The sequence below is a fragment of the Colletotrichum higginsianum genome, chromosome 10 (assembly GCF_001672515.1).
Source record: "Colletotrichum higginsianum IMI 349063 chromosome 10, whole genome shotgun sequence".
Taxonomy (NCBI): domain Eukaryota; kingdom Fungi; phylum Ascomycota; class Sordariomycetes; order Glomerellales; family Glomerellaceae; genus Colletotrichum; species Colletotrichum higginsianum.
In genome coordinates this window covers 1,388,151-1,411,499 of record NC_030962.1, presented here as the reverse complement: position 1 = coordinate 1,411,499, position 23,349 = coordinate 1,388,151, and the positions used below count along the sequence as shown (strand labels likewise).

Sequence of the window (23,349 nt, the reverse complement as noted above, 5' to 3'; positions counted from 1 at the left end):
ACTCCGTCGTAGGTGATGCCTGTGATAGGGGAGTCCTTTGCGCTGTTGCTTTGCGCGCAGACCGACCTCAGTGCCACGTCTGCCACATCTTCACTTACGGCGTCGATATTGGTGCGAGTAGTTGCTTCGGGTGTCGTTGGTCGAGGAGCTGCAGCCGTAGTCCCTGCACTTTGGTCAATTCGAGTATCGGCAAGCGAAGTCTCACCTGAACTGATGCTGGGCGAGTCCAGCTCGGACGTGCTCGGGAAGGCTGTCAAGTCCTGCCGACTCGAACGGTTTCTGGGAGTAAATAGGCGTTGTAGCATCTTGCTTTATGGGAGTGTTCTGTTTCGTTGATTGGTCTCTTGCTGTCGATAAATGAGCGATAACTGGTGAATTTCACCTCTTCTTATCCCAGAAGGACGAACATACCCCTGTTTTGAACGAGAACAATGATATTGTGTTCCCTTTCATCAACGACAGAAAGGGTTCAAGTCGTTTACAACTGTGATGGAAAACCGACAAAGGGTCAGAAAGCCTGCCCTTACAAATAAAAGGCTGATCTTGAGGCTTTGATCCAACAAGTTTCATCTCCTTGGATTGGAATTCTTGTCTTGAGAGGCCATAACAGATCATGAACTACCCTCCCATTTCTAGAGAATCATAGCACTGTTCATCAACAAGTATAAGTGATGCAGTGGTGGTCACCCCGACTCCTCAACACAACCTGTTGCAGTTACTAGTCGCCGCAATCAAAAATGAGGACACAAACAATAGACCATCTGTTCCATTGGTCTGGCACATTGAGTCGGTGTTCGTAATCGTATGGACCATCTGGCTATCTTTACCTCTACGTGGGTTTACTAAGCCAACTCTTGAAAACGCTCACTTCCACGCAACTGTGGCACCGGTGTTGTGAGACTCTCTGGCTAGCTCAATGATTCTGATCGCATCACGCGATTGCGTGGCCTTCACCTCCAGCTCGGCCTTGCCATTGATGGCATCGGCTAGGTTCTCATACACGCCCAGCCAGCGACCGACGATGGACGGGTACTTGCCGACATACTTCTTTGTCGCCTCGTCGAACCGCTGGACCTTTCCGTCGAACTCCTTGTACGTAGTCAAAGTACCGTACAGCTCGGCCGGCTCCTCACCGAATCCAGGCTCCAGCGGCTTGCGGCCCTCTGCGATCTGCTCTTCCTGGGGGCACGTGCTTCTTTGTTGGAACTGCATGCAGGGGGGCTGTTTAGAAACGTCGGGAGGAACGCGAAAACTGTGGATGGAACTCACCTTCAGCCATGATCCCTTTGTTCCTCGGACAAGGTGCTTCAACTGCTGTGCCATGGGCGTGGTGACGGAGGTCTTGACGGTGACCAGGAGGTCCTTCTGGGGACCGTCGTACTGCAACACGATGGTGAAGGAATCCTCGACTTCACTGTCGATGCCTCGCTGCGCGCGGAAGAAGCCAGTTACCGACTTTGGACGACCAAACAGAACAACAGCTTGGTCGATGCTGTGGGTTCCTGCGTCGGACGGCGTTTAGCTACTGTCGTACAACGCTGAATGTGATGAGAACGTGTGCTTACCGAGGCCAAAGGCCATGCCGTCTCCGGGGGTGTATTCCTTCTTGGTCATATGGGCGAGCCAAGGGGGGGATTCAAAGTCGTAATGGATCTCGGCCTCCTTGATGTCACCCAGCGCATCCTCTTTGATGAGCTTTCGCAACGTTTGGAAGTCTCCATCCTGGCGAGCTTGTCAGTTGCCTGCGAGACACTAAGCCAGTCATGTTGGCTTAATTACCCATCTACGGTTCTGGAAACACGTCAGAATCAGACCCTGGCTGTTGGCAAGCTCGATGACGCGGTCCGCCTCTTCGGACGACCGTGCGAAAGGCTTGTCGACGATGGCTGTGCATTTTTGTCAACGTCAACCTCTAAAATCCACAAAGACCAGCTTGCGCGTGATGGAGCTTGGGACTGCCCGTACCATGCTTTCCGGCTCGCAGCGCCTTTTCTGCAAAAGATGCGTGTGTGTCGGTGTGGGTGGCCACGACGATGAGCTGCGTGTCGGGGTCGGCGAAGAAGTCCTCCGCTGTGCGGTAGTGTCTGATGTTAGGAAAGTCGACTTTGCAGTGGGAGCCGGCCGGTGCCGAAGACGGGTCGCTCGGCGCCTCGGCTCTCTGCAGGATCGCAATCACCTCGTAGTCATTGTTCGCCGTGATAAATGGGAGGTGGAAGCTCTTGGCGGCAAAGCCGTAGCCCACGACACCGACTTTGATAGTTGACATGTTGGAGGTTTGGCGAGATATCGTTCAGCTATGACTGATCTTGAACAATGAGACGGATTTAATCAAAAGCTTTGGGTAACGATTCCCCAGCTGCTCGACGTCCTTTTATGCTCGGATCCGTGGATGCGGGGCATCTTCGCAATTGTGGCTCGTGGACGCGGCATCGAGGGGGGCATGTCGGGACCAACGCCGATACTCCCCGGGCGATCCGCAGTCAACTCGAGACTCGAAGAACCTACCACCTGGTCAAGGTCCGGGGTCGATGGTGTCGTTGCGTGCGAATAAACCTTGGACTAGGTCATCTAGTAGAATTTGGGCCCAGTATCATTTCATTGAACCATTCCAACTTCCCTTACCAGTAAAACTGCGACAATTCGCAACATGAATCGCAACACGAATGTCGCCCCAAAGCACAACGTTGAATTGGTAATTACAGCAAAGTCACTATTGCCATCGTCCCAACGACCCTGCGCTCTGGGCTGGGTGGATGACGGGCCAATATCCCAGAGCGCTACTGCGGACAACTGCTAAAATTGCCTAAACTGGTGAGCTCATGACGTCACTTCCGGGTCCCGCGCCGATGCTCCCCCACGGGGGTCGTGGAGGACAAACTTCGATGATCTGATGTCGTACCGCACACCTAAACCAGCAAAGTCATGGAGTTTCTATGGTATTAGTCATCGTAATCATTCATCCACTCGACTCTTTTTACTGTGAGTGTCTTTGTCCCCACGTAGCCTAGTAGAATTCTTGCGGCACTGCCAGGAGAGATGCTCTTTTTCTCTCTATCTCAGTACACTATTTGCAAAATCCTAAAACAGTAGTCTACACACGGTACGAGGTGACCTCAGCGATCTCTGGATGCGGGAATGTGGTATGAGTTAAGGGAATGTGTCTTGAAGGCTGCGAGAGTCGTGAATTTGGCGATTGTAGACATGACGACTTTGCTCCCTTGCAACTTTATGGCACGCAACCATAGTTGTTTGACAACCTCACACTGCACTCCAGAATTTTATCTAGGTTCTATCATTTTTCTTATAAACCCCTTGAACCCACAGCCTAGAATTTGCCCATATAGCAACATGTTTCTGATGACGTGAGATGAACCATGCTTCCCGGAGACCAGAAGTCGCGTGCACTGGCCTCCTCGGATGGTCGACTCGAAAAGGTTTAGCTTCGACCCATTGCTTGCAAGCCGGCTGTGCCACGGAGACTTTGAAAGTTCCTTCCACCTACCCGACCACGTTGACAAAGACATCCACAACATCTGCGCATAAAAGGACATTGGGAAAACGCCGTCATCAACGCCGTGCTGTTTCCATACAGATGGGAAACATAGGCAGACCGTCTGGAGGCTGCTTTGCCTGTAAAAAAAGAAAGGTCAAGGTGCGTTGAAGGGGCTGACAGTTCCCCCTCACTGACCGGCCCGGACATGCTCAAGCCTAACCAATGGCGGTGTGCTGACACGTACTCAAAGTGCGATGAAGGGAGACCCAGCTGCAAAAGATGCTTGACTCTGAAAAAAGACTGCCCTGGATACAAGAACCCCTGGGAAGTTTGGCACCGGCAAGAAAACACCCACGCAGCGACTCTAGTGCAGACCAGGGTCACGAGAAAGCTAAGAGAGAGACAAGAGCTCGTCGGGCTGCACAGTCTCCCTCCGCGAATACACACTAGCCCAATCACCTGTGCCCTGAACCGCTTTTACGGAGACTATTCGCGGGAAGTGGGAATCGCATTCTTCAGCCTTCTGCCGACTATGTCTTCAGCGACCCCTGCTGGCTGCTTCCACGACGCTCTGAACGCAACGGCCCTAGCTAGCTCGTCTCGGCAGCTCAACCAACCGGACCTCATGGTCCAGGCGATACGAGTGTACGGCAAGGCCATAACAGGACTCAATGAGGCACTGCAAAGTCCGGTGGCAAGCAGAGACGACTCGGTTCTCGTGGCATTGTTTGTACTCGGGCTGTTCGAAGTGAGTAATGGTCCACAATACTATCTTTTTCGGGGTAGTCCGCATTGTTCTGATCTGAGTAGGTGATCGCCGCACGACCATCCCAGAGCAGGTCTGCCAATGTTGAAGCAAGCTGTCATCCGCACTCAGAAGGCGGGCTCGCAATGCTTCAATACAGATCTGGGGTCATGGCTAATGGCAACATCGATAAAGTCATCCTGGCGTTTTTTAGCTTTGTCGCGGTCAGTTCTCTCTACCGACCCATCACAAGACGCTGTGCCAAATGCTCATCACCTCATGTGTTAGTTGTCAGATTGCTTCATGACTTATCCTGGTGATTTCTTGCTGTGGTCCAAGTTGCGCACGCTCACGACGCCCACTGCCGATGGGCCATGCTTTGAGCCCCTCCTTTGCCGGGCAGTGGAGTTCAAGATCGTGGCCGAGGAAATGATGACTCGCAACGGCCTGGCTGCTGGATCTACCATGTTCACCCTCCTAGAATCGGGCATGAGAATTATTGAGGATCTGAAGACCGTCGCTGAGCATCAGTTGTCACAAAAGGCCCCCGGCAACAGAACAGGCTTCAACGGCGTAGTTGACGTTTCACTCGGATCCAACGCCCTTATCGCGTCAAGTCTGTATTTGACAGTCAGGCTTCAAGTGATTGATCTCATGGTTCGAGCTATCAATGCAGATAAAGAACGGACATTTGTTGGGGACCAGCTGGACGCTATTTCCAGGCTTGGGATCTCGGACCTTGAAATACTACGCAAAAACATTTCCACTCTCCTCGGTTTCACACAGAACAGTGCAGCCGACGAACCGCAGAGCGGTAGACCATTGCGAGCATGGTTCATGTTATGGCCCATGGTAGCCGTTATGAATTCCGATATTGCGCATGACGATACCAAGCTATGGGCGAAAGACAAGCTTCGTTGGGTTGGTTCAGACACTGGCATAGGATTGATAACATCAATGATGGGACAAACCAGTTGATTGACTTAATTTAAAACCTAGTTTTATTCAGTTAGACTTCGTTTCTTCTCAAATTCAAGGCGCTTACTCTTTGTGCCATGACGTCCCATTGACTGGTTCCAATCCGCACATGCATCATTTGGTCATCTCGATTCACATTGTTCCGCGCGGCGTTTCCATACGTATGAAAGTTCCAGCTCAGGTCTCTATACCGATTGAAAATTGAATTTTGACTAGGCGAGTAAACTTGTTCGAGAGTCCGGCTCCAGTCCTCGCTGTTTTGGCATACCGGTCGGCATTTTATGTTTTCCGTCCGGGCGACCTACGCAGGCCAATCAAGACCCAGAATCGAACTAGCAACTGCACTTGAGTCGGCGACATCAGCTCACGCCGTTGATGAATGTTTCCGTTTCCGAGAAGCGTGGGTTGTAATTATATAAGGGAACCCCGTTCCTTGGTTAACGATGGCCGTTCGATCAACCAGAGTCACGTTCACGAGCAACTATCTCAAGTGCCATCATCTTCAGTCTCTCAAACCACCAGTTACCTCATCACCACTCACGATGCCTACCGCTAGTTGCCTTTGCAAAGCCATCACGGTCAACATCTTGGGGAAGCCGATGGCAGCCGTAAGTCTCCACACAGATGCAAATCGCGAACGGGACTTTTAACTGTGTGGACACAAATACAGGCCTTGTGTCACTGCAGTGAATGCCGCAAAATCTCGGGAAGCGCTTTTGGTTTCAACTGGGTCCTCGCAAGCAAAGACGTCGAAGTCACCGGTACCCCGAAGACTTTCACGACCACCGCCAAGAGCGGGAACGCGGTCATCAGCCACTTCTGCAGTGACTGTGGAGTGACGCTTTGGAGGGACGGACCCGCCACGAAGGGGATGATGTACTTCAAGGCGGGCACGCTGGATGACTGGAAGGATCAGAGTTCGATGGCTCCTTTTGCAGAAATCTTTACCTCGCGCCGTCTTTCCTGGGTCAATGCTGTTCCGAATGCGGTCCAGAAGAGCGAGATGGAGTAGACTTGTCAAATGAGGGGGACTCTGTTGTAGCGACAACAGCACCAATCACGGCTCTTCGAATGAAGTAACTGTAAAGCTGGCTGCGGTAATTTAAAGCAAGCGAAGTTTCCAAGAAGTTGTTCAATCGAATCTGGTATTTGTAACGGCGGGAGTCGTCAAAAAGTAATACATGCAATCGTCCTGACTCAAACTGCAACCTAAGTCTGTCCCTCCATAGTGATCTAGAGCCAGTCCTCCGGGGCTGCTTTCGGAATACCGAGTCTCTCACTCAATACTACCCAAGCCGCTACAAAAAGCAACATCCTGAACGATTTGACATCCGTCTTTTCACCGAAGCCTCTGGCGAGGGCGTTCTCGACTTGAACGTAGTCAACGAAGCCCAGGTTGTCGACTCTTTCTTTAGTCAGTAGCTTGTTGAGCATTTGATGGAGCGGTCCGTCTTTTGGCCATACGATCGGGGCTGTAAAAGGATGCTTCCGCCGCTCATATAACTCCTTGAGAATGAAGGGCTTCGCTGCCTCTCTCAGAATCCACTTTTCCGTGAGAGCTTGTGAGGCAACCCCGATTCCCTCCCACCAAGGCCCCTGGTGCCGCTCGGGGGGTATCTTGTCAGGTGTGTACGCCATCTTGAGGCTCGGAGGTAGGTTGTTGACGTATTCGGTGACCTTGTGGTCCAAGAATGGCGTCCTTGCTTCCACGCTATGAGACATCTCGGTCAAGTCCCCGAGGCAAGTGAGAAGAATGTTGGGCAATGGTCCCTTGCTGTACATGTATTGAGCAGTGTGCAGAGGGTGCCACTTCTTTTGCATCTTCTCCTGTATCGCAGGCTTGAAGGACTTGACAATGACGTCTTTGCAGTCTAGATCTGACCATCGCCCATTCTCCCGCACCCAGGGCGAAAAGAGGTCTAGTTTCGGGTGCCATGCCAAGATGCAGGGCGGCAGAATGGTCTTGTTGACTTTCTCGATGGAGGGCGTCATTTCCCACCCGTGCTCGAAAGCGCCCGCCCGCGGAATGAGCATCTTGATGTCACGCTCGGTGGATCTCTGCATGTTCTCCCGGAGCAGAGGGTCCGCTACTAGAGGAGAGTCCGGCATAGACAAATCTGGTTCCCGCAGAAAATCTGGCGGGAAAAAGGCATAGCCGCCAAAGTGTTCATCGGCACCCTCTCCTGTTAAAACGACTTTGATTCCGTTTTCATTTGGCAGAGACGACAAGGCGAACTTCCCTACGCAGTTGAGGTCGAAATGGTGATGCTCGCAATGAAAAGCGCAGTCGGCGAAGTTGTCCGCCAGTTCCCCCTCGTTGATTTGCTTCTTTAGAATTTGGACGCCTAGGTGTTCCGCCGTGCGTTCTGCAATATCTGGGGGAAATGGTCAGAAACTTCGTGTCTTGAGCACGAGTACAAGTCCTGAAGACTTACCAGACTCATCAAATCCGGACTCTTTTGGGAACTCAATGGTAAAACAGCTGACCCGGCTGGTCGCGTCCTTATTGCCGATCTTGATGCCCTCATCTCTGATCAGGTGTGTGACAATACCGGCGACCAGTGAAGAGTCGATGCCACCAGAGAGATAGATGCCGATTGGAACATCTGCACGCAACCGGAGCCGGATAGCCTCTGTGAGCCGCTCGCGAAGGCCCAGCACCATCTCATCAACGCTTCGCGTCTCTCGTTCAGTCTACGCCATTGTCAGCACAGAAATCTTTTGGGGGCCAGTATCTGCAGCGTACCTTGTCCTTGTAATCGACATCCCAGTACTGATGCAGTTCCATCACACCGTCTTTTGAAACTTCCATCCAGTGCCCCGGTGGTAGCTTCCTCACGCCCTTGAAAAGCGAGCGCCCATCCTGCATCCACCCACCGTCGACAATTGCGCCAACGTCCCACTGGGGCTTCCATCCTAGAGGCAGAAAGGCCTTCGCTTCCGGGGCCGCAACCAGTCTGCTGCGGCCATCTGGCTGACGAATGATTGTCCACAAAAGCGGCTTGATGCCAAAACGATCTCGTGCTAGGATGACTCGTTCGGCGACTTCGTCGTACAAAACGAAGGCGAACTCTCCACGGAGATGCTCTAAGAACTGGGGAGCACCGTAGGCCTGGTACAGTGCAAGAATCACTTCGCTGTCGCTGTGACCTTTGAATCCATAGCCTCTTTGTTTACAATCTTGGCGAATTCTATCGTGGTCGTAGATCTCCCCGTTGACCACGGCATGAGTTGTGCCGTCATCACCGTGGATGGGTTGGTTTCCTCCTGGGGTCAAGTCATTGATTGCCAGGCGGCAGTGACCCAGCCCTGCAATGAATCAGCTCTGAAAAGAACGGATTTGTAAGTCTGGAAAACACTGACCGACAAAGCCGTCGGCGCTGACCCAGACACCCTTTGCATCCGGCCCTCGGTGGCTGATGGCGTCTAGGCTCAGGTCCAGTTGATCCCGAAGACCCTTACTGGCTTCAAGATCTTCCTCGGCCTTTATCCCGTTTTGTCCACCCGTCCCATTCGCGTAGCCGTTGAGTGCCTCGGTATGGAAATGGCGCCCCGGTGGGAGAGTCAAGCAGGCCGAGATGCCACACATTGTTGTGATTAGTGGGTCGCTTTTGCAACTTGAGACAGACCGAGTGAGATGTCGAATAGTCGGTATCCGTGAATTCTTCTCCGTGCGCTACTCGATACCATGGCCACCTCCAGCTCATTAACCCATACCTTGGCTGTCATGCTCTATAATAGAAGACGGATGTAATCGGGCTGGAAATCGGAGACCGGCTGGAGAATTATGGGTCCAGAGAGGCAGGATTCGGCTAAATCCACTCGGGCCGGGACCGTATATGGCAAGTCCGTTCAGAAACTCTATATCTAGTAGCTTCACCACGTGAAGAGTGCAACTGGATAATTGTTGATTGATGAGCAAATGTTATTCATGCTTTAGGGGGTTCCACAGTTAGTGCTGATGTAAGTAGATATTCCATCGTTCAGTGGAGTACTCAGCTCCATCAGGTAACACCCGCTCTTGCTTCCAGACCAGCAAAGACAGTCTAGCAAATCTTAGTTAACCGAATACTCATCTTGTCTCTTGCTTGGTTGATTTTTCTTTTCGTAGATTTTATACAAAATACACTAATAGCGCGGCAGGCTTCTATTTTCCGATCCAACCGGCGTCTCACTTAAACACGTAATTGAGACTTGATTGCATGTATCTTCCTCCACGGGGACATGGCGGCCATTTAACTTTGTTAAAAACACTGGAAGGAAGTTTTACAATTTGAAGAAAAAGAAGAAATGCAAACCATGCTCTATCTGATGTTTCTGGACTGGAGATCCCCCAATCACACTTCTCGCCACTGTAAATCGACTAATGTCGACTTCGTTCTTTGATACGAACTCTAAAACTTCCGCGATTCGTAAAGCTTTTCTTAGCTTTCTGGGCTGGAATATCGATGACATCAAAAATCCAGGACATGCTCCGTCAACGGATGACATGCTTCCCCCAGCAGCGCTGTACAAAGATGCGATTGCATCTGGTGCGGTTCTCATAGATTAGAGAGCTCAAGCAATCCTAATCGATATATGATTTTGCCTACACAGCCACCCGAACCAGTTCCATATGGTATTGTCCGCTAATTAAACCTGGTTTCTCTAGGAAGGAGTTTATTAACGACTTATCTCGCGGGGGTTTATGGCTTTGTTGAAATTTTCACTTCACCATGCTACACCTTTGTAGCCTTGGCATGTTCCAATACCTGTTGGTGAACTCATTGACTAGTTTCCGAGGCAAAACAGCTTATCGCATGCCTCGAGAATAGTCCCTAGTTCCATTCTTCGGTCTCCCTCGTGCGAAGACGAAACATTGCCCCGGAGCAGCCAGTGGCATACGACGCTTTCTACCATAAGTCAACATACCCACATCTGGCCCCCCCCCACATCTGGCCCCCCCAAAAATGAAGCCATCTCCAACATCACCACCATTTTCACTTAATTACTGCCCTCTTCTAGATGCCACTACAATACAGTCTTCAGCTTCACTAGGTAAATCAGACTCGCTGGATTCACCTGCAGTATCCTCTTTTTCACCAGCCTCAACCTGCGCCTTCTGCACGTCTGAGATAGTGGCAAACTTAGTGTTAGGATCCAGCTGGACTGCCTTCCTTTTCCTCACTGCAGTATTGGCCACTTGGGCCTGCAGAAGCTCCAGCTTGTGCTGGGCAGTTGCCAGCTCATATGCCTTTTCACTGAACCCTTTTTTCACCTTCATGAAAAGGAGGCGTTGAGTACTGGCGTCATTATCCAGCTCTGTGAATAGCTTCAGTTGGCCAGCCAGATCCTTCATCTTCCTTGGCGTCGACCACACCACTGCAGATGACGCAGATGCCCATCCCTCAGCTTCCTTGCCTCCAGACTGCCCTTTGCAGGCCTGATCTAATGGCCCTGGTGTTGATGGGAGCAGTAATGAGCTCATAAGAGGCTTCGCCATAGAGACAGGCCATAGTCCAGTCCATTTCCATCCACTCTTGATGTTCTGCATTGTCAGGCCTGCCAGACGAGCCTTCTGATAACAGCCTATAAAGTTCCTCTTGCCTACAATAGTAGAGTCATTCCACTGACTGAGGTATCCAAGCTCCTTCCTATAGGCTGCCTTTACAGGGCTGAAGACTGACTGGTCAAGTGGCTGGAGGACATGGGAGGTGTGTGGTGGCAAGAACAATAGGTGGATGTTATTAATATAGCAGAGCCACATAAATTCCGTCGTTGTGTGACTCCCATGGCCATCAACAACAAGCAGTCTGGCCTCCTCCTTGCCCTCCTTGCCCTGGGAGACAGTCTGAGGGATGAAGACCTTCTGCAGCCATTCAACTGCAGTGTCGTCTGTAGTCCATCCATTCTCTGTTGCAGTGAACTGCCATCCTTTATAAGGGCCAAGGTCTAGAGGAAACCACTGCTGCTGGACTGTCTTGCCCTTATATATGATGAGGGGATCAAGGGCATGGCCCAGGGCAGAGATGCATTCGATGATGGATACCCATGCCCTTGATCCAGGCTGTTTCTTGCGGACAGACTTCGTCTCAGACATGCCTAGCACTAGCCCATTAGATCCTTGGCCCTCAAGGATACCAGTCTCATCCATGTTGTATCTATTGGCTGGTTTAATGCCCTTGATCTCTGGTATGGCGAGGAGTTTGAACCAGTCCCTGATGACCTCAGTAGATGCCCCATTAATACGTCTTGAATCTATAGGGCGACTTCTCTGCACCTTGACTGATGGATTTCTCTTCAAGAAGGCTTGGATCCATCCCTTTCCTATAGGCTCTGTGTCCCCTATAGCATGAAGGATCCTTCCTGCGAATACCCTCACTTGTTGATGAGTTGGGGCAAGGCCAAGGGCATGCTGGATTCGCACCTATTCAGCCAGCTTAGCCTCCTGATCTGGGGATAACCTCTGGAGGTCACAGAAGGCAGCTGTCCTTGCTTGGACACCTTGGAGTCGATGACGAAGTGTTGACCTTGGGATCCCCCATTCAGATGATGCCTTGTGAATAGACTGGCCATTGGCGACGGCATCTAGGGCCTGTTTGACCTCATACTCGGTGTATTTGCCCATAAGGACTATAAAAGGTTATGTAGAAAAAATGAAGTCATTTGGTTAAAAACTGTAAATGTTGTGATGTGGTGAAGTTGGTGAAAATAGGAGGCTGGTGATGGTGATGAGGCATTTTTGGGGGGGCCAGATGTGGGGGGGGGCCAGATGTGGGTATGTTGACTTATTTACTGGGGTGCGCGTGTGAGGTTACTTGTAGAGGCTTACGGAACCTTCAGCATCTAGCGGTTGACGTTGTATCTGAGATTCGACATTGTAAGTCAGTCAAGTTACCAAATTGCTCTTCGATTTACTTTCTCCAAAGCATATTATTTACCATAACCATTCACTATCGCGTTGAAGCGAGACTAAACAACCATCCGAGAACTACGGGAAACAGACTAAATGATCCAGGCCACTATAGGGGATTTGAGAAGCTTGCGGGGTGTGCATAAGGGCTCTAGAATGGAGTGTTAACGGCTGGTCACATCACTCCCCTTGCTAGTCGATGCTACGTTAGGTTGCGAAAACGAGGAAGCGAAAAGTCTTGGCTTCCCTCATTGTCTCCATCGCAATCTGCTCCAGCGACCCACAAATCCAGTGAAGGAGAAGAGTTGCAGACGAATGTCGGTATCTTAATGAGCTGTTGTACTGTGTATTGAGCCCGAGATTCAAGGTTGGCTACGGGCATGATTTGGTAACCGCGACATACGGTAAAATATCACCAACACCATGAGCCAAGCAGGCTACCAGCCACCACCTACCGACGGTTCTGATGCCGTCCGGGAATCTCGGCAGACGCACAGCAGTGGATCGAACCCCCTGTCAAGTCCGGGGTTGGGCGGTTTAGATCACGAAAGAATCTCGTATTTGCCGTTCTTCATCTCCAAGCCGCGTGGGTTCGCTCGTAAAGCGCCGAAAGGAGGGCGGGGACAACATCGCGGGCCGCCCTTGAACAGCGCTCACGAGATCAACGACATGGGCTTTGTACATATGAGCGGCGTGGACCAATTCTCATGCCCCTCCTCCGTTTTCTCTTCATCTACTGACATTCGTTCGGTGAGCGAGTGATCACAGAACGAGAATGAGGGTCTCAAGCACGATCATTTCGGCCCTGCTGGGCGCGAATATCGCCGCGGCGAACCCGCTTCACCCCCGCGTCTTCCCAAAGAACGAGCCCGCCATCGTCGCAAAAGCAAGCCTCGACGAGAGCGCGAACCAGGACCAGAAGAGCAATAATGAGCTATTGCCCGGCGTCTACATCGTCGAGTTCGCCGACGACAATGACACCCCCACGAGCTTCTACGAAGGACTCAAGGCCGATGGCCTCGAGGTCGAGTCTCGTATGGACTTGAGCAACAGCCTCTTCAAAGGGGTTTCGTTCCAGGTCAAAAACCAGGCTGCTACACAGCACGATGCTGCGCTCTTCCGGCGCCAGATGGAGGCATCGCCGCGCATCCGGAACATCTGGCCCGTCCGCACGATCCAGCGCAGCGCGCCCGAGGACAATGGCGGTCCGATCAAGAACAACGTCAAACATGCCCGCCACGCCAGGCGCCAGGACAATAACACTACGGGAAACTCGACCAAGGACACCTTCTCCCCTCATGTCATGACCCAGGTCGACAAGCTGCGCGAGCAGGGCATCACCGGCAAAGGCGTCCGCATCGCCATCATCGACAGCGGCGTGGACTACACCCACCCGGCGCTCGGGGGTTGCTTCGGTCCCGGATGTATCGTCGAGGCCGGCTGGGACTTCACCGGCGACGATTTCCTGCCTGGAGTCAGGCCGCTGCAGCCGGACGCGGATCCAATGGATGATTGTGCCGGCCACGGGACACACGTCGCCGGCACCATCGTCGCGCAGCTGGAGGGCAACGAGTATGGCTTCACTGGCGCCGCGCCGGGGGTCAAGTTGGCAGCGTACCGCGCTTGGGGATGTGCCTCTGTGGGGACCAACGAGATTCTGCTTGCCGCTTTCATTCGGGCTTTCGACGAGGGGGCTGATATAATTTCTTGCTCGGATGGAGAGTTCGTGTTCCCCTCCAGGTGACGACGCTGTATCAACGGGGCTGTTTTTGCTAATGTCTTTCTTTGCGCAGTGTTGCCGGCTGGGCCTGGGATGCGTGGGGGGTTCTCGCGGCCCGTATCGTCGATGCTGGCGTCCCCGTTGTGATTTCCGAGGGCAACGATGGCGGCATAGGAATGTTCTTTGCTTCATCCCCCGCCACGGGACGCGGTGTAGCAGGTAGCGGCGCCGTGACGAACTCCAAGTTCCCGACCATTCTCAATGAGGGCACGTTTACCGTGGCCTCCAACTCAACGGGTGGCTCCGAGTCCACCTTTGCCTACCTGGCGGGCGTTCCTGAGCTGGTCGGCGATCTCTCGCTCCAACTCTGGACACCTGGTGAAAACAACGCCTGCAGCGACCTGCCTGATAGTACCCCCGATCTAAGCAACAAAATCATTCTCTTGGAGTTCCCCAACTCTCGAGCAACTGGCTGCTACCCCATCGACCAGGGTGACCGCTTGGTTACCAAAGGCGGCCGCTACATTCTGTACAACACCAACAATAACACGTAAGTTGCCCCCCTCGTGAATTCACAGGTCAGTCACAGTAAGCTTACGAGGACGAAGCACGATGCGCGACCAGCAATACGTCTACTCCCAGGGGATTCAAGGTGTTGCTTCGATACCCCCTTACCAGGCTCAACAGTGGCTCTCCCTTCTCGAGCAGGGACGCAACGTCATTGTCTCTATTCCCAACGCCAACAACACCAAGACCCGCCTGGAAGAGCTCGAGAACAATTCTGGCGGCTCTTACATGGGAACCTTCTCCAGCTGGGGCCCAACATGGGAGTTGGAGGCCAGCCCTCAGTTTGTTGCACCCGGTGCCAACATCCTCTCTACCTTCCCCGTCGCCTTGGGCGGTTACCGCGTCATGACCGGAACAAGCATGTGTAAGACCCCAGGTCTCTTCCTTGAAAATACACGACACAGACGGAGTCATGGTAGGCTAATCTGCTTCAGCATGCCCTCTCAACGCCGCTATCTACGCGCTCCTCGCGGAAGCCCACGGTACCAAAGACCCGAAGCGACTAAGGTCCATTGTCGCCTCGACCTCGAAGCCACTAGACTGGTATGACGGAACCGTCGTGCACCCCGATATTCTGGCCCCCGTGCCCCAGCAGGGAGCCGGTATAATCCATGCCTTCGACGCAGCCCGTAGCACGGCAGTGTTGAGCGTCGACAGCATCTCGTTCAATGACACCGACCACTTCGTCGGCAACAAGACCGTCTCTATTCATAACACGGGTTCGGCAGATCTTGTCTTTGAAGTCAGCCACCGCAAAGCTGTCTCCATGTACACCTTCATGGCGAATCAGGACCGGTTGAGAGCTGCTTCGTTTCCCAACCCTATAATTAAGGAGTGGGCAGAGCTCCAATTCAGCTCTGAGTAAGTCGATGTCCAACATGTACAAAACGAAAAGATGGGCTGACACCGTGAATAGCAAGATCACCGTTCCCGCCGGCGGCTCCGCTGAGTTGACCGTCACCTGCATCCCCCCGTCCAACGTCAACGCAACCCTCCTTCCTGTCTACAGCGGCTTCATCACCTTTACTAGCACCACTGAGGCTCCTTCTCTGAGCTTGCCCTATCTCGGCGTCGCAGGAAGCATGTACGACACTCGGGTTCTCACTTCCTCGCAAGCCTTCCTCGCCAACTACAACAGCGAGGCTCCCGCGAATCACACATACACCATTCCACGTCCCGATCCAGCTAACCCTCCTCGTACTGACCGTGGAGACACCGGATCAACCCCGAATGTGTTCATCTCGCCCACCGTCGGCACTGCCGCTATTCAAGTTGACGTCTTCCGTGTCAGCGGCGGCAGGGAAGAGAACCTAGGAAGCTTAGCCGGCTGGCCTTTATCGTTCGTATCTCGCTCAGAGCAGAGGGCATACTTTAACGGTCTTCTGGCCGACGGCACTGTTCTGGAGCCTGCCGTCTACTCCATGGAGGTTAGAGCGCTAAGGATTTTTGGCGACAGGGAGAAGAAGGAGGACTGGGACGTGATCAAGACGGTGCCGTTTATCTTGAAGTACTCGGCAGCGGGAAACGGCACCACGAGCAGATAGATTCATGAGTGGAGACCACTCATAACCACAATCAGCTGGATGATTATAGTCAACGAAGCGATGAATCGCGCTCTTTCACAAGCAATAGAACCTTCTGGCTCTGGTTGTTCTGGTCTAGACAAAACATTAGTCCCTCTCATGCTACCCTCATCTTTTTAAGTATGCAGCCAGGACCACTGTTATACTATGAATCAAATAGTGTAGTTGACTACATCTTGTGTTCAAAGAGCATCTCGATTCGCCGAAAGTTGGACAAATAAAGTAGCCAACTGCATGTCTGGAAGGTAGAACCAGCAGCAGCAGATTCCCATACATATACACATAAGCTTTGGCTTCGTTTAGTGTGATTCTGCCATTTTCCTAATCCCTATTCAAGACGTCATGATATAGTGCAAGTGCAGGTTGAACTGCGACGATGGCTTCTATCCGAGCAACACCCGACGACCCAAGATTTTCAGACATGCGGCAAAATCCCAGTTCTCGGTTGTTATGTGTTTCCTGTGCTCCCATACGGTCTCTACGACTTCCCGTGCCAGACGCGTCGAGCCAAACATTGCGAAGTCGCCCATGAGATCGAACATTCTCTGGACCGTCGTCTCCTGTTCCCTCTTTGCCAGACATCCGGTTACGCAGAGTGGCCAAGCAAGTGTGTGAACCCATTTTGCTTTGGCAAGCTTGTTCATCAGGCCGATGATTTGGTCAATCGACTCGGAGATCTCTAGATTTGCTGGTTGCCAGCCTGAGAGAACAACGTGGAGGTATACTAAGCCAGCCTGTGCCCAGATCTGCGTCACCACCACGCATGCCTTGGCCTCTTCTTCAGCGCGGTCTGGGTCGGCGAGCCAGGGCGGCCTGTGATCGCGCGTCTTTGGCCCGGATGCGGAAACCCGAGCAAGCCCATCACGGAATCTGGTTTCAAGCTCTGCGCCGCGCTTGAACAGCTCGAGGTTAGATAGCATTCCTCTGTCATGCATGTCCCTCTTCCACGCATCAAGCACGACAACATCGGCGATCAACACTACGGCCCAGTTTTGACAGCCGATGAAAGACTGCAGGCGGAGCCGGCAATCTCGGTCAGGGCTCTCCTCTGGCACAGTTTCATCAGCGAGGATGCCGTCATAGTAAACGCGTAGACGCGGTGTCCGGCTGAGTGACATGCTGGCCATCAGATCCTGCATAACAAGGGCAGCTACGGAGAATCGGAATGCGGCCTGGTCGACGGTCCACACAGGCCACAGCGGAGGGCTTTCCAAGCTGGGGTAGGCAAGCCGCCCGACTTCTTTGCAGACCGATGTCCACTTTGAAGACCCGAGCTCGATGGCTTGTTTGTCGAGGATGTCTTCAAGCAAGTTGACGCCAGCATCTAGATGAATTATCCAATTCTCGCTGTTGCCCAAGGAGACCTCCAGGAACAACAAATGGACAACGCTGTCAACCAAGCGCACGCTCGTGATCAAGTCGCCGTGGACCCCACGTCTCGTGACCTCTTTGACGTCCTGCTGGGCCTTCCGCATAGCCGTCGACGTCTGGCTGTAAAGCTCCTGCTCTACCAGAGACACACATGCGGGTCTCTCCTTGCGGCGTTGCACGGGGACGACGGCGAAGAAATGGGATGAGAGGCTCGTGGCGGCGTGGGAAAGGGATTTGTTTGCTAGCGTGAGGACGAGCACCCAACTACGGCCACCCTCGAGCGTGGACGGATTGTAGAACGGAAATAGCGCCGGGAACATATAGTCGAGATAAGACATGATGAAAGCTTGCTCCACCTCGGTGGGCAGTGTTGTTGCTGACGGAGAAGCACTCTCCGTTTCCGGTTGCTTCGGTACAAGCGACCACCTATCGGTCGGTGTGCCGGGCAACGGTTCAGTGCCGGATCTCCGTCTAGAAGTCGTTTTGTTTCGAGCCGGGTTCTCGGTTTCGTTGCTGATGGTTGCTGTTATGGGCCGCGAAGGAATTTCCCGGGATACGGCCACGGACAGACTAGGCGGAAACATATCGCTGGGGATATCCTGCGTGCTCCCGACGATTCGCTGAACAATTCTCCTCGCCCTCCGAAGCTTGGCGCTCCTCGTGACCTCCGTCTTCAACTGGTCCGCCATCGCCTGCTGTCTTGTCCCGCCATCTATCCAGTCGGGCGTGGGTTGGTTGGGGTAGCAGGTAATTTCGAGCGCGGCGCAGACGTTGCACACCGGCATGGACTCGTCGCACTTCTTGTGGCGTAGTCGGCACGTCCAACAGCTCGCCGTTTCCCGCGGCATCCTTCGTGTCCGCGCTGTCAAATTCCGGTTGTTTCGTATGCTCCTGAGCGACCGCTGTTGTCAATATTCCGTCGGAAATGGTCAAGAAACCCTTGTGCAACCGCAAAACAACGAAATGTAGAGTGGGAGGAGCCAACGTCCCCGCGCGGTTCTGTATGAACTCGGACACCAGTACTGAATGATCAATCACTCTTGGCAAGAGACCCGCTTGGGATTTCCCTAAATTCTTTCCCGCTCGGTGTGAATACCGTGCGGGAACAAAGAACGGCGGCGGACTTACGACCACACGCACGTAGTGGTTCCAGAACCGTCATGAGAAATCCACCGTGAAAGTCCGCTCTTCCACTTGGTGTTTTTTCGCTGGTTTGGAAATCATGAAAAGGGCGGCATTCTCGCCTGTTACGAGACCAGTGTAAGTCATGACTCCCAAGCCGTAGCCGACACTTTGTAACAGCCATGTCCGAGAGCAAGGTTTTGGTCCTCGGTGGGACGGGCCCGGCGGGGATCTGTCTGCTGAGAGAACTTGTCCATCGCGAACACGAGACGATTGTGTTCGCACGGAACCCGTCCAAAATACCCAGAGATTTGCTTGACAACTCTCGCGTCGAGGTTGGCTTCCTTGCGTTCTCCCAACGGACCCGGGCAGGGGAACAGTAGTCGCCGCTTATATCAGCTAACTTTTCACAGGTTCTCGAAGGACAAATGTCCGATACTGCCACCCTGTCTTCGGCATTGGCTCGGACCTCGGTCGTTGTGTCTTTGCTGGGTCCGGATATCAGAGACCGGACCATTGACCCGTCGCTTTACGCGGACATCTACCGATCTCACCTGTTTCCGTTGATGAGGCAACATCGTGTAAAGCGTATCCTCGCAATGGGCACGTTGACCATTTGCAGACCGGAAGATCACTGGACGCTCATGCAGACAATGGTCACCACGCTCATGCCATTGTTCAACAGCGCCGTGTACCGGAACATGCTCAACATTGCAAGGCTATTCGACGAAGAGGGTCAAAACTTCGATTGGACCATCTTTCGTATTGCACAAATCCCGGGAGCGTCTGACGAGGCTAGCTGGCGGCAAGATCGCGAGGGGGGCATTTTTACGGGTTGGATTGGTGAGAAGGGGTGGATGTCGTCTATTAGGAGAGCAGGGCTTGCTAGGTGGCTTGTCAATGCGGTTGAGGGCAAAGCGGAGGCGTGGGTTGGCAAAATGCCCGCCGTCAGTTCTTTGGCCCATTGACTGGCAAGCTCAGTTGTGTGCAATGCACAAGATAGTTGAGCTTTTGCCAAAATTGCACACTCTCGTCAGTTTGGTAGCAACTACTGTACACAGCAGACTTACCAAGTATTGGTGGCCAAGATGTCAATGTACAGCAGGCTACCAACATGCCCAGCACAACCAATATGAACAACGCATGTTACAGAGCCGCATTTCGTAGTCAGTACTCCTTTCAGGGAGGCTCGGGCAGTGAGCTATTATCACGTTCTTGGAGTTACTAAAGGAGCCCAATTTCAACGGTTTACTACTCAGTTGGTGCTCGAGTGCCTCTTTGTTTCCGAGAGACGGATGCAAACCCGGATCCCGGATCATGAGCGGAGTTGATCACTTGGGCAGAATGGCCTGGCCACTTGCTTCCCAGCTCACGGCTCGCTGCCGGTTCGTCAAACTACCCACCCTCGAGTAATTATGGCACACTCCGGAGAGCGAATGGGGCTGCATCGCTACGAAGAGAAACCGAGCAAGCAGCTACCCCGAATCAGACGAAGCTGGTTCCTTGCGTCCACCCGCACAGGGATCCCCTTCCCATCACCTGCAATTGTGGCAAACATCAATACCAGGATTTCACTGTTTGTCTTTGAAGTGATAAAAGTCTGGTAAATTCTGAGTGTCAATCATGGCTGGTTGACAATGGATTCCATTAAGCTTGCCGGCCATTGAAGCGTGCGGTAAGCCGGTAGCCCAACCTTGTGGTCACTGCCCGCACTCTTGCTGTCTTACAGGGCGAGTTTTTCCATTTGTGGCCAGTCGTAAGCTGATGAACTCTATCGCTGGACTTGGTTCCCTTGAAATCCTGAAACGGAAGAGGCCTGCCCTTGGCATCCAATACAGGTACGTTGGGCGATCTGCATCTCATTGACGCCAGGACTTACTTGACTTGGGTTTTCCTGGCCGATTGGACAATTGTGGAGAAGCAGAGTCATGTCCAAACAGTTGGGCTGCAGAATTCAGACGGAGAATTAAAACCAGTAGGCGGAAGTAGGGCAGTGCTGGTAGGTTGATCACGAATCAGATTCCCGCCGGTGAGCCAGCTATTCGGTTCGACACTTTGCAGAGATTACCTGTACGCCGGTTATCACAGACGCTTCCGAGCCGAGTAACCCAAGGTTGGATCTAGGTTGCAGCTAGCTGGTCTCGGTTTCTCGGAGCTCGGCTCCTAAAGGCAACAATGCGTCGGCGACCTGAAGCTTGGGCTCCAGGCTTTGTTATCAGATTGACAGATTGGTTTTCAAACATAGTCTTCGGAGGGTGTTGGAAATATGTACCATCGTAGCAAGCGATGAAAGTATTTTCCCTCCCGATTAGTTGCTGTTGTACTTTAGGATCGCTGTCGGCTTCTGGTCGCTCGTGTACAGCGACAAACCGGCGAGATCAGTTGCCTGTTCTCGGGATGGCCGACAAAACATCCAATGATACTGGAACACGGACTGTCATCAAGTGGTGCAAAGTGTTCTAGATCGGCAGAAAATGAGTGTTCATTCACATGGACTTGGATCTGCTAGTTGCGAGACGAATGTTTCCCCGGTTCTCCGACATGGTTTGCGAGGTTGAGGCGATCTTCCAGGATGCAGTGGGATGAGTGCGAGCTTCGTCAAAAGCTTCGTTTCCCTCTCTCTATCCCATGATCCAATCATGACCTGCGGACTCCCAAGTTGCTGAAACTCTTTGCGAGAAAGTCTAAAGAACCCCGCGCACGTCCGGCCGATTTAACAGCACCAAGGCGATACATCGAGCCAGAAAGCCTCACCATTGCTGTCTCATGATAAGAGCATGTCCAGGTCTCCCACGCAATCGATGCATCGTGGGAGTACGCCCACAAGGATCTGCTACTGGTCAGTGAGACTATGATGCCAGGATCTCAAGGCTGGTTTCGATAGTTTGCGTGGGTTAAGATCATCTCGGTTCTTAAATCCCACTCTGCCGTTGGCTTGCCACGGGTGCTTTGCTCTGGCTGCTTCGACTCTAGTTGCCATCTTTTAGGCGGCGGACGCCACCTTTTCTTTTCCCATCACGGCTCAAGTTCTCCAAATACCAAAATACGTGGTCATCATGAAGTACATCATCAGCATCGTGGCGTTGCTTGCCTCCATGGTATCTTCCCATGCAGAGCCACCGAGAAGCATGTCAACAAGGGAGTTCCGCAAGGCCTTTTTGGAAGGCGGGATTGTTCCAGATGTTCTAGGGTCATTTGATCCCATTGTGTCTTTCTATGCCGCGTATCGGGCACACGATGGCGACAAAGCTCTCATCATGCCCGACTCCAGGCTTAAGATGAAGGAGGCCAAGTTCCCGTTCGAGTTCAGCGTCGAAAACATGGCCAGCGCACAAAACATCACACGGAATTCCAGGTTCATTGTTTACATGGTAAAACAATCCGGCGCGAGGTACCATCGTTGGTGGAGATTGCTTACGAGGATTGGCAGATCGGACCTGACTATCCGACACGCGAGAATCCGACCGATCGTAGTGTGAGGCACTACCTCGCCGGCAACTTTACCGTGGAGCAGACGAAATCGGAGGTCCTCTCTTCAGCAATCATCTTGAAGAACTCTACGCCCGCATTCAGCGACTACATATCGCCAGAGCCCAAGGCAGGAAGCGGGGTGCACAGATACGTTTATCTGCTCTACGTCCAGCCTGAGAAGTTCAACAAAATGGGTTTCGACGGGGTGGGTGTCGAGAAAATGAACCGCAAGAACTTCAACGTGAGAGAGGATGCCAGGCAATCATTGCTAGAGGACTTCGAGCTGACCTTTTCCAGGTTTCCCAATTCCGTCAACAGGCTGGTCTCGGGCGGCCGATTGGCGGCACCTTCTTCATGGTGAATATGGCTCCGAGCGGCAGCGGCAGCGGCAGCGGCAGCAGTGGCGGCGGCGGGAACAACAACAACAACAATAACAATAGTACAGGAAACAATGGGAACGGTCGAAGCACTGCTTCAATCGCCACTGCTGGTTCCATCTTCATGTTCATCACTCTGCTTGCAACCATGTTGGTGTGGATGTGAGTTGTTGGGCATTGATGCTGGCCGGGTTCTTGACAACAAACGCAAGACGGAAAAAAAGGGGGGGGAGAAAGGGGGGACGGGGACTACAAAAGAAACAACCCCCAAGAAACAATTTCCTTCTTTGTATATCATACGGGAAGATTTACGTGGAGTCCAAAACGTCAATTATCTACTGCCTCGTACTATCGTCATGTCTCCCACTGCCACATGTGATAACTCTGCCTCGTTTCCTGGTGTCACGTATGGCTCCAGCGAGGTAAATCTCAAGGCCGAGAGCTAAAAGGAACTGCCGAGTCTCGTGCTGAGTACCTTGGGTGGGCCATGATAACTTTTCGGTGTCCTATCACTACACTTTACACGGAGGCACCGGAGCACTCCACGGGTCATGAGCATATGATTGATTCCCTACAAACCCAAATTTCTGCGCCCGTTCTTTTCGACAGACCGAGGCACAGAATGGCACTGCATGAAATCAAGCAGGAATTTTAGAGAATTTCCAAGCGCCTAAGTAGATTCACGCTCTCTACTTGCAGCTAACGGCTTATCGCGTTTCCAAGATGAAACCGAACATTGCTTTTGAATCAGAATCTACTAAAATCAAAGTTAGTGAAAAGAAAGGGGCCGTTCGGAGTCTATATGAAAGGTAGTGAAAAAGAAATGCGTCACCATTCCATTCTCTCATGCTGGGGGCATATCAGCCACAAAAGTGGCTGGCTTTCTCTCCAGCCCCTTTCCTACTTCTATAGGTATCATACCCTCTGTTATATTTTATTTCGGTTCGGAATTACGAGGAGTGCATCATTTCAACTTTGCTATCTAGGGAGTATATTTAACTCTGTGGCAGGGCTTTCGACGAGGCTGTGG

The 23,349-nt window shown here is 52.5% G+C and overlaps 9 protein-coding genes across 9 annotated transcripts; 5 read left to right on the top strand and 4 right to left on the bottom strand.

The window, feature by feature from the left end:
* Window positions 1–864: 864 nt before the first annotated feature.
* Window positions 865–2,266, bottom strand: CH63R_13906 (Oxidoreductase; the record flags this gene model as incomplete). The annotated part of the gene is made up of 5 exons (XM_018308880.1): window positions 865–1,206; window positions 1,270–1,502; window positions 1,566–1,722; window positions 1,780–1,886; window positions 1,966–2,266. The coding sequence occupies 5 exons, from the start codon at window positions 2,264–2,266 to the stop codon at window positions 865–867; spliced, it is 1,140 nt and encodes a 379-aa protein (XP_018151198.1).
* A 1,326-nt stretch (window positions 2,267–3,592) lies between these two features.
* Window positions 3,593–5,216, top strand: CH63R_13905 (C6 finger domain-containing protein; the record flags this gene model as incomplete). The annotated part of the gene is made up of 4 exons (XM_018308879.1): window positions 3,593–3,652; window positions 3,744–4,241; window positions 4,304–4,462; window positions 4,527–5,216. The coding sequence occupies 4 exons, from the start codon at window positions 3,593–3,595 to the stop codon at window positions 5,214–5,216; spliced, it is 1,407 nt and encodes a 468-aa protein (XP_018151197.1).
* A 542-nt stretch (window positions 5,217–5,758) lies between these two features.
* CH63R_13904 (Duf636 domain protein) lies at window positions 5,759–6,228 on the top strand (the record flags this gene model as incomplete). The annotated part of the gene is made up of 2 exons (XM_018308878.1): window positions 5,759–5,824; window positions 5,887–6,228. 2 exons carry the CDS (start codon window positions 5,759–5,761, stop codon window positions 6,226–6,228), a joined length of 408 nt encoding a protein of 135 aa, XP_018151196.1.
* Window positions 6,229–6,449: 221 nt separating this feature from the next.
* On the bottom strand, window positions 6,450–8,805 carry CH63R_13903 (Asparagine synthase; the record flags this gene model as incomplete). The annotated part of the gene is made up of 4 exons (XM_018308877.1): window positions 6,450–7,591; window positions 7,652–7,910; window positions 7,963–8,525; window positions 8,580–8,805. The coding sequence occupies 4 exons, from the start codon at window positions 8,803–8,805 to the stop codon at window positions 6,450–6,452; spliced, it is 2,190 nt and encodes a 729-aa protein (XP_018151195.1).
* Window positions 8,806–10,203: 1,398 nt separating this feature from the next.
* Window positions 10,204–11,349, bottom strand: CH63R_13902 (Transposase; the record flags this gene model as incomplete). Its single annotated transcript, XM_018308876.1, has 1 exon — window positions 10,204–11,349. The coding sequence occupies one exon, from the start codon at window positions 11,347–11,349 to the stop codon at window positions 10,204–10,206; it is 1,146 nt and encodes a 381-aa protein (XP_018151194.1).
* A 1,534-nt stretch (window positions 11,350–12,883) lies between these two features.
* CH63R_13901 (Subtilisin Carlsberg) lies at window positions 12,884–15,939 on the top strand (the record flags this gene model as incomplete). Its single annotated transcript, XM_018308875.1, has 5 exons — window positions 12,884–13,830; window positions 13,902–14,378; window positions 14,422–14,759; window positions 14,830–15,256; window positions 15,312–15,939. 5 exons carry the CDS (start codon window positions 12,884–12,886, stop codon window positions 15,937–15,939), a joined length of 2,817 nt encoding a protein of 938 aa, XP_018151193.1.
* Window positions 15,940–16,361: 422 nt separating this feature from the next.
* CH63R_13900 (C6 transcription factor) lies at window positions 16,362–18,197 on the bottom strand (the record flags this gene model as incomplete). Its single annotated transcript, XM_018308874.1, has 1 exon — window positions 16,362–18,197. One exon carries the CDS (start codon window positions 18,195–18,197, stop codon window positions 16,362–16,364), a length of 1,836 nt encoding a protein of 611 aa, XP_018151192.1.
* Window positions 18,198–18,653: 456 nt separating this feature from the next.
* On the top strand, window positions 18,654–19,439 carry CH63R_13899 (NmrA family protein; the record flags this gene model as incomplete). Its single annotated transcript, XM_018308873.1, has 2 exons — window positions 18,654–18,806; window positions 18,885–19,439. 2 exons carry the CDS (start codon window positions 18,654–18,656, stop codon window positions 19,437–19,439), a joined length of 708 nt encoding a protein of 235 aa, XP_018151191.1.
* A 2,088-nt stretch (window positions 19,440–21,527) lies between these two features.
* CH63R_13898 (Ov-16 antigen) lies at window positions 21,528–22,485 on the top strand (the record flags this gene model as incomplete). Its single annotated transcript, XM_018308872.1, has 3 exons — window positions 21,528–21,842; window positions 21,902–22,183; window positions 22,240–22,485. 3 exons carry the CDS (start codon window positions 21,528–21,530, stop codon window positions 22,483–22,485), a joined length of 843 nt encoding a protein of 280 aa, XP_018151190.1.
* Between the last annotated feature and the right edge of the window lie 864 nt (window positions 22,486–23,349).